Consider the following 9383-nt stretch of genomic DNA (forward strand, 5'->3'; position numbering starts at 1 on the left):
GAATGGTTGTTTGGGGATGTTGTTAACTATTTTAAGTTTTTGGACTTCAAGAAAAACCAAAAGATTGGTTTAAGCAGTGTAGGCAAGATGTATATTGTTGCTGCAATTTTGAGAAATGCTCTTACATGCATGCAGTCTAACACCACTTCAAAGTTTTTTGAACTTGAACCACCTACTGTTGAGGAGTACTTTTCTTAATGATGCATGACACTGTATATATATTCAGAGAATTATTTCAACAAAACAATGGAAATCATTGAAATACATAGTGGTAAAACTACAGAATTATTTTATTAACATACTATTCAAAACTCAATCAAAGAACATGATATTGGTTTGAGATTTTGACATAAAATATTATGATACTGTAAATATTTAACATTTGAATATAACATTTTTGAGTAATGCATGTAAAATATCATTTAAATGTAATATAACATAAATTTGTAAATTGTTTAAATATAATTATCATATATTGGTAAAATAACATTTCAATGTACAGTAGTTAATGTAATTTTCATTAAGATCAAATTGTAAGATAAATTGTGCTTGTAGAATATTTTTTACCAAACTCAACATTAGTTTTTTCACAAAACTGACTAATTTATCACAACAACATGTCTTTGTTAGCAGGTCTAATTCTCTTTATCAATAATCTTTGACAAAAGAGCTATTAATGCCTGCCCCTGTTGTTGCTGTTGCTGCATTAAAACCATTTGGCTTGCTTGTACCTGATTATTTTGCTGTCGTTGCATTTCCAAAATAGAATTCAACATGTCATTCTGTTGCTGCATGAATTTTTCTGTTTTTTCTTTTTCCATTTCCAGACGCTCCCTTTCTAATTTGTTGCTCTCTTCTTTCAGTTCCCTTTCTTTTTCTGCCTTTTCTGCCAAAAATGCCAAGGCTGTATCAGCACCCTTTCTGATTTTGCATTTGGGAGCATGTTGATCTTTTCCAGCAGCATTCCTCACCTGGGTCTCAGATAACGTTTCCATGGCTCTTTTTCGTATTTCTTGTGCAGCCATTTGATCTTCTTCTAATCGTCTTTTTTCCTTTTCTCCCATTTCTGCAGCCAGGGTTTCAGATGCATGCTCTCTTTCACAAATCTCTTCCAGCAATGTGTCCAATTCTGTTAATTCAGGTGAAATACCACTAGCTCGTCTTTCCTCATTTTCCTTTTTTCGAAACTGTTTCATTAGTTTTTTCAATCTGTCTCTAACAGAGCGTTGCTCTACCTTGAATTTAGGATATTCTATTTTTTCCAAATTTTTAGCAATAGACTCCCAAACCAGCGCTCTTTCTGCTGACCTTTTTTTTGTTTCAAAGAGCTTGGAAGCAACAACCTCTTTGCAAAATTCCACATCATGCTGAGTAGTCCATTTCATTATAAAACAAACTCTGCAATGTTAAATGAATAAAAGAAAAAATGAGATGAATGGTATTTAGAGAAAAAATTGAAATATGCATTGAGTAAAAATTTAAAATCGAGTTTGAAAAGCAAAGGAGTGTACTTTACAGTAATAAATTACAGACAATTAAAAAACAACCACACGCGTTACATAATTATAAATTTTGTAATATTAATAAACTAAAAAACTGACAGCACTTACCCGGACTTGAAACCTTCCTTTCCTTCTAACGGCACAGTACTTTTTGTCATTTTTTTCTTACTTTTTTAGACAATCTACGACGACGAGAAAACTCCAAAACGGCGTCGTCGTAGATAAACTTCCCTGAGCAAAAACGCACACGCATGCTCAGTTTGTGCAAATTTACTTCCGGTGGCGTCGCGAATCACCGCGTCGTAGAATCTTAAGGTCCCTATTATAGCTCAGTGATGTCGCCTTACTTCAAGGTAAATGAACCTCTTGCGGAATTGCAAAGGATTATGGTAGTTTAGTTACACGGCAGAATTATCCATCATGGCCGCTTGCTGTGTTGGAACAGACAAAAAAACTTTTGATGTGAAAATTTACGGAAAACTTTTATCATTTTGACTTCGGTTAAAGTTTTTTTCAATTCTGTACGTCTTGCCTCATATTTTTTCCTTGTCTCGGGTTTCTACGATGAAAATGTCTTGAAATATTCAGCTTGGCGTACAGAGTTGCCGAAGCGTGCTGTGGCTTCGATTCAAAATGGCCAGACACAAATTTTGCTATCTTTTCCAATCGAAAGGTATGTGTTCAGTTAAATTACTTTTAAAATAAGTGGAACAAAGAGGATGATCGTTTCGCCGAGTTATACGGCAATCGACTGCTTTCTCACGGCCTAAGACACGAAAATGTTTTCACATATGGTCGGTCTAAAAAAACACATGTTTGATCAAGTGTTCTTTCCCAAAACCAAAACATTGAACTTTTTGGGCGCGAAAAGTTACCGTTTGAAGTATAGAGCTTTCTTGTTTAAAAAATTTTCTGTTGTGTTGAAGTGCTTCTAAGTGCTTTTCATTGCTGCTTATGCGTTTTGGTGGAGTTTTTCAACGACGTAAAATTCACGCGATTCAAAATATAAATTACTCGCTTGGCCGCCAACATATTTGGACCGTTTCTGAATATATTTTTCTTGAAAAATGGAAAACGGCGAAGAGGTCCTTTGCTCAAAGTCTATTTTGTGGACCAGAAACTTGAGTGGTATTTCCGCTTTCACCCATGAATTACTCACAAAACATTTGATAACTGATAGTTCAGCCAAACACGGAAAGCCACCAAATGCTCACAAGCAAAAAAGTGTGGGTATATATACCAACTCTTTAAAGATAAGATGGTTACCCAAATTTTAGTAAAAGCTAACGTCGTTAAGGGCGCTGAAAAGTTTTTCCTGGTGAAAAGTAATGTGCATGCTTCGATGAAAAAGGCGAACTATTCAGTTTATGTGCACCTACGCCAGGACACTTGTAAAGTAACTGATGCAAGTTGCTCATGTAAAGCTGGAAAAGGTGGTTGCTGCGAGCATGTGGCTGCTTTGCTTTTTAAAATTTTAGACTTTATTAAACTTGAGTTAACAGAAATACCAGACGATTTGACATGTACACAATTACTACAGCAGTGACATGCTCCTTCCAGTGAAAAACTTGAATCTGCATTATTGTTTGACCAAGTTAAATTTAACAAGGCAACCTGCAAAAAAGACAAAGTGCACCAAACTGTGTACAACAACCCAACACCAGCTTTTGCTAAAGATGTCAGTGAAATTGACTTAAAAAAAATTAGGTGATGGGTTGAAATCTGTAGACACTTGCCAGTACTTTCAAGGCCTTCTAGAGTCAAACAAGTATCACCCATGCGAACATGAACAATTTTTGGAAGGGTTGCCTTCAAAAAGAGCATTTACCGATTCTAACTTGCATGCAAGTCAACTTTATAATGACAACATTAGAGAGTCCATTTTAAAAGAAGTACTTATTCCTGATTTTGCTGAAGTATGCAAGCATTTGCCTTCTCAGAAATATATACAATTTACCAAAGACACTTTATTTAAAAACCAAACAACAAATGGTTGACATAGAGTGCAACACAAGGGGCCAGTCAGATTGCATGCAGTGGTTTCAAGAAAGGCAGTCTCGCTTGACTGCCTCAAATTTTGGTTCAGTTATGAAACGTAAAGAATCAATCTTTCCTAAGTCGCTACTAACAAAAATCCTTTCACCTTCATCAAACACATCAAAAACACCTGAACCATGTTTGTTGGGTAAAACTAATGAACAAACAGCCATAACAAAATACATGGAAGAAATAAGCAGTGACAAATCTATGTCAGCTTGTGTTCACTGTGGATTAATTGTTAATGCAGAAGCACCATGGCTTGGTGCCAGTCCAGACTGCCTATTATATGATTCTGCAGAGACCACACCATTTGGGGTAGGTGAGGTTAAATGTCCATTCTCCAAGAAGAAAAAGACAATTAATTATGCCTGTGAGAACTCATCATTTTTTTAAGTGTGCCTAATGATAAACAATCAAAACCAACTTTAAAAAATAAAAAGAAACCACAATTACTATTACCAAGCGCCAATACGCAAGAATAACTCAAGACACAAGTATAATCTCTTATATAATATAAGTCTGCTTCGAATGCAATTCGTATTTACATTCACCAAAACATGAACAACAACGAACCCAGGAAAGCGCGCGAAAGCGCCGGAAGTGAGTCTAACATGCAATGCTAATTATCTACTTCATGTCACATGCCACAAAGGTGTGGCGAAGTGCAAGGGCTTATGGCTACCTGCAAGGTTAAATGGGGGGATTTTATTGTGTACACAAGAAAAGAAATATTTAGTGAGAGGATTTACTTCGGTCATGAATTATGGTACAAAACAATATTAGCAAAACCTACGATATTTTATTTCACATATATTTACCCTAAATTGGCAAAACAATAAAACTATTCAATTTCATGTTCTAATTCACAGTGACAATCATTTATCAAAGGTGGACAAAATAATGTTAAATAAGAACAAATGACCCATACTTTGTTCAAGTCTGATGACATTGTTAAAGGAAAAGTGTTTTTGATCATTCTAAAACTTTTAATGCGTCTTATTGCTCTTTCCAAATGCACTCGGACAGCTGCAATTTTCCGTGTTTCCGTCTCATCGCTTAGTGAAAGTTGAGGGGCACCATTCAAAAATGGTGGTATATTCAGCCCCACACCAACTGGCATCTCACTTTCAATATCAAACCCCCTATCTGCCATAATGTCATCCCCTTGCTCAAGTAATTTGAGGATACCACAATCTTTGGTTACTTGCTTATCACTAGACTGCCCAGCATACAACTCAGACACAAATGTTGGATATCCAGCAGGGGAAATACCAAGCAATCTCTTAGCAGTGTTCTGATTTTTATAAAACGAAAATGTGGCTGACTGACTTCTGAAGGAAGTTGGCATTTCAATAAACAGTTCAGTGCAATCAATGATTACACGAGTATTTGGGCAGGTGTCTTTAAAAGCCTGTGGCATAGTTTGTTGTACATAGTCACGTGATGCCCAAATGGGAATGGCTCGCAACCTGTGATACAGAAATTCTATCTAGGTTGTCCAGATACGAGAGACGTGGGCTTCTGAAATCCCAAATCGATTTGCTATGTCTGTTCCCATAAGCCCCCATCGTAAACGTACAATAACCATGGACAACTCTTGTTCTGGTGACATTGACCTAGTTCGTCCCAATTTTGTTTGAGATTCTGATGTATATTCTACATTTTCCCCGAGCCGGTGCGGAGCACCGTGCGAGGGTACTAATTCCGCTCGGATATTTATACCCACGATATGCAAATGCGAAATCAAAGTCGTCCGCCATTATGCAATGGACCTCACGCCATGGACGGTCTTCTACGTTTTACGCATGCGCCAGTGTGAACTACTAAGCTCTTGATTGGTCGAGACAAAAATTTGTATTTTCAAACGTCAATGAATAACTGTCATTTCGCAAAATTTTGATGAAATTTACAAATTTATATTTTTATAGATATGGAATATTTGTATTTTTACTAAATTAGAGGGAAACACAAATGATGTCAGGAATTTTCACGATTTAACAATAACAAGATCAAAATTTTCGACCGAATTCACCGTGTATAATAAACCAGTGAACTCTAAAAAGACTGGAACGATAACTTGGCCGCCATCTTTGAAGCCAGCACTGATGGCCGCCATGAAGGCCAAGAGTTGAAATTACACCACCAAAACAACGCCGGTTTTTATACACAAATCCATTTCATCTGATCATGAATAAAAGCTTAAAACAAGCATTGAAACTTAGATTTTACTAAAAAACAAGTTTTATGAACGTGAAAAGGTGCAAACCTATTTTTTTTGCGAGTTGAAGGCGAAGTTTTTTTTCAGCCCGTTCAAATTCTTTAAATATTTCAAGTACAAAGCTGGTACCTCGCCGGTTTTTACAGTAAGATGATGCGGATTACTTAGATCTATCCAAAAAGGGTAAATTCGTTGTTTAAAGTTGAAGTGGTCAAATAAAAATTGCACTTTTCTGGCAATTTTTTGCCAAAAAATACGATTTTTACGGAATTCTCACTCTCCCCAGTTCTTTTGAAGGCTTGATTTGCTCGCGCGGCTCCCGCCTTAATTAGCAAATTATATTCAAATCGGCTTCATCCAATGACTAGTCTTTATTGTTGAGTTATCGTTCCAGTCTTATTAGAGTTCACTGTAATAAACTCGGAATATTTTACACTTGATAATATTTCATCCGGCAGACCGGCACAGCTCTAAAAAGTAATTCTTTTGTGGCAAACACAACTTTAATATTCTCAAATGTTTTTCACTATAAATCTGAATGTGTTATGTGATAAACGACATTATAATTTTATTTATAAACTCCGTTTTCATAATGACAAAAAGAAAACAAAATCAAAACATTCCCGTACAAAAACCGGTCGAAGCGTTGTATGAGACGTCTGATGTTATATTTCATGGCATTTAGTAATTAAAATAATTTACCATAACACTGACTATAGATGAGTAACTTAACTTCCAGAAAAAGGTGAGAATCTTGTCGTATTTTTGCCATTTTTTTCAAAAAAATATGAGGGCAAACATTGATTCTTTAAAAATATACGGCCGTTGCGAGTTGCTATGACTACAGTGTTTCCACGTGCAGAAAAATATTTCCATACTTTTCTCACTTTCTATTTCTCACATACCATCAGATACCATGTACCCTCCAAAACCCCCAAACCACATAAAATTTCTAACAATCAATAACTAATTTCGTTTAACCGAGGCGAGGGGTTGCTGCATGCGTGTGTTTCTAGTTACTTGAACCAGTATAGCTTAGAAAATCTCATGCCGGTTGCAGGTATTCAAAGAAAACTTTAAATGTCTGATAATTTTGAAAACCAGTATAAAATTTGAAGTTTGCATTACTGGCAAGAAGTCATTATATTTTCTTTGTAATTCAGCATGTTCAACTTTCAATTTTTCATAGTCTGACTCTTATTTTTCTTCGTCAGTTGTAAGTTTTTCAGGTATGGTAGTTTAATCCCCGAGCCGGTGCGGAGCACCGTGCGAGGGTACTAATTCCGCCCGGAGATTAGGAATTACACCCGGGACCCGGGAGAACATAGCGGAATCCAAAGTTGCCCAAATGTCATGGACGTTCAATGGTCATGGTACTTGTGCGCATGCGCGAAATGCGAACGAGTGTAGACTAGTAATCAGCAACTTACTGATTGGCTAAGACGAAACGTTTGTTTTTCAGTGAAAAACGTCAGCAATTTAACTGTCATTTTGCAAACTATTTTTTAAAAAAATATTTCGAAAACAAAATATGAAATGTGGAATCAAATAACAGATAAAACACTGGAAAGAGTTTAAAATATTATCAGAACTGGAGGAATTAGCGGTGAAAAGGAACAACTCGATTATAATCCTTGAAATGGTAGGAGTCTATTTTGTTTATTTCGAGGTTTATTTCGTGTTTGCTGTACGAATACATTTTATGACCTTGGTACAGTATGTCGTTTTGCTCGGTTTTGCGAAGACGTGACCGACTATTTAAGGCTTTACATCATCGTTTTAACTTCCAAAAGAGTCCTTAAAAGTGTAATTCGGTGTTTTAATATAACAAATATCACTATAAAGGTTTATATATAGTCGACTGCAATCACTGCATGATTTTAACAATCGAAAAACAACATTCGACGTTCACTGCTTGGTTATTTATATTATTTGGGCTGTTTTGATGTTTTGAAGGTTTAGCTATAATGAAGTATTAACTCTCACTTAATTAAACTGTGAAAGTCTATAACTTAATGCAACGGAAAGCAGCAGGAAAACGGGTGATTTCACTTCACCTTTACGACTGTGTTTGTTTCCGAAATGTTTGAAACATCAGCTATCAGCTTTACATTTTAATAGGACATTTCATAACATTGAAGGTTAGGTCTGGCTAGCTGAAGAAATATTTTGCTTCGTTTGAAATGGCGAGGGGTTGCTGCATGCATGTATTTCTAGTTAATATTTTCACAGTTTTGAACCGAATAGCAGCTTGAAATATGTTCTCTACCTTCCCTACTGTTCACTGTTTGTCTACTCGACGATTTAACAATTGTTGGTAATGAACCAAAGGATTTTTTTTCAAAGGTTGTTTACTTATATGTAATAAGTTTAGCCATGTTTCTCTCAAGCTTGAATCTTTGGGAAATTTGTGAAAAGACAACCCTGGATTTTTAATGTTAATGTTAATGTTGATGTTATGTTAATGTCTAATTGATCAATTTTTGCAGTCTTACGACTGAATTACAATTGAATTTACAGGCAAAGAAATTTAGGTAAAATATGGAATATGTTTACTATACTTACAACATTTTGCTATAAAATTCTATTAAATTTAAGATTACTGTAAAATGTTCCGCTACGATAAAGTATTAATACTAAGACTATACTAATATGCTTAAAGTTTTGATTTTTTCGCATAATTTGGAATAAAAGAGTTCAATAACCTATTCGTATTAATAATGGGAAGATTAAATCTTCTCAGTTCTCTAAAATTATGTGTTGGTAAGTTTTTCTTTAGGTAGTAAATGGTGTAATTTATGATCATCTTTTGTTTCGATGGACGAGAATAGCTTTTGTGATAACTTTTCTCTTCTGTCCTTCAGTGTTAATAATTTTGCTTCTTTTAATGCGACTTTTGGACTTGATTCCGGGTAGATTATCCGCAAGGCTCGATTTTGTACACGTTCCATATCCACCGACAAATAATCAGGAAGGCCTGAGTGGAAAACTTGGCAGCCGTATTCTAAGATGGATCTAATGCATGCACAGTAGAATTGAATCAAGGAATAATGATCTACACCTGCACGTTTTAACTGCCTTAATAAGTATAGTCGTTTTGATGCTTTTAATACAATATTTTCGATATGACTATTCCATTTTAGGTCTTCCGTGATGGTCATACCCAGTATTTTAGCTGATTTAACAAGTTCAAAGCGTTCGCCATTTAGAATCAAACCATCATTAGTAGAGGGTCTTCTAGTAAAGTCAATTCGGAGCTCTTTACACTTTATCGGATTTAGCTGAAATTTATTTTCATTGGACCATTTAGCAACTTGGTTTATTGTATCTTGTAATCTACTTTCCATGTTCCTTAAGATGACTTCAGAAATGGTCGTGTCGTCTGCAAATTTCCATATACTATTTGTGGGGGAACCATTGATACGTAGATCGTTAATCATGGCTAAGAACAGCCATGGACCAATCCTGGTTCCTTGTGGGACGCCCGCTGGAACTTGTAGGAAGTCAGATACACCTTCGGTTGATATCTTTACTCGCTGTAATCTATTTCGTAGAAAGTCCGTAATCCAATTTACGATTGTGGGTTTTAAACCATAACTGAGTAATTTTGCAATTAGCAATAT

At 35.6% G+C, this 9383-nt stretch overlaps 1 protein-coding gene across 1 annotated transcript; it reads right to left on the reverse strand.

Moving 5' to 3' along the window:
• Positions 1-531: 531 nt before the first annotated feature.
• LOC114544070 (uncharacterized abhydrolase domain-containing protein DDB_G0269086-like) lies at positions 532-1770 on the reverse strand. Its single transcript, XM_028562816.1, has 2 exons — positions 1611-1770; positions 532-1398 (listed from the first exon to the last, which is right to left on the reverse strand). The coding sequence occupies exons 1-2, from the start codon at positions 1658-1660 to the stop codon at positions 636-638; spliced, it is 813 nt and encodes a 270-aa protein (XP_028418617.1). The 5' UTR covers positions 1661-1770; the 3' UTR covers positions 532-635.
• Positions 1771-9383: the final 7613 nt, after the last annotated feature.

This window comes from Dendronephthya gigantea, unplaced genomic scaffold (assembly GCF_004324835.1).
Source record: "Dendronephthya gigantea isolate DGI-Jeju-01 unplaced genomic scaffold, DenGig_1.0 000638F, whole genome shotgun sequence".
In the NCBI taxonomy this organism is placed as follows: Eukaryota; Metazoa; Cnidaria; class Anthozoa; order Malacalcyonacea; family Nephtheidae; genus Dendronephthya; species Dendronephthya gigantea.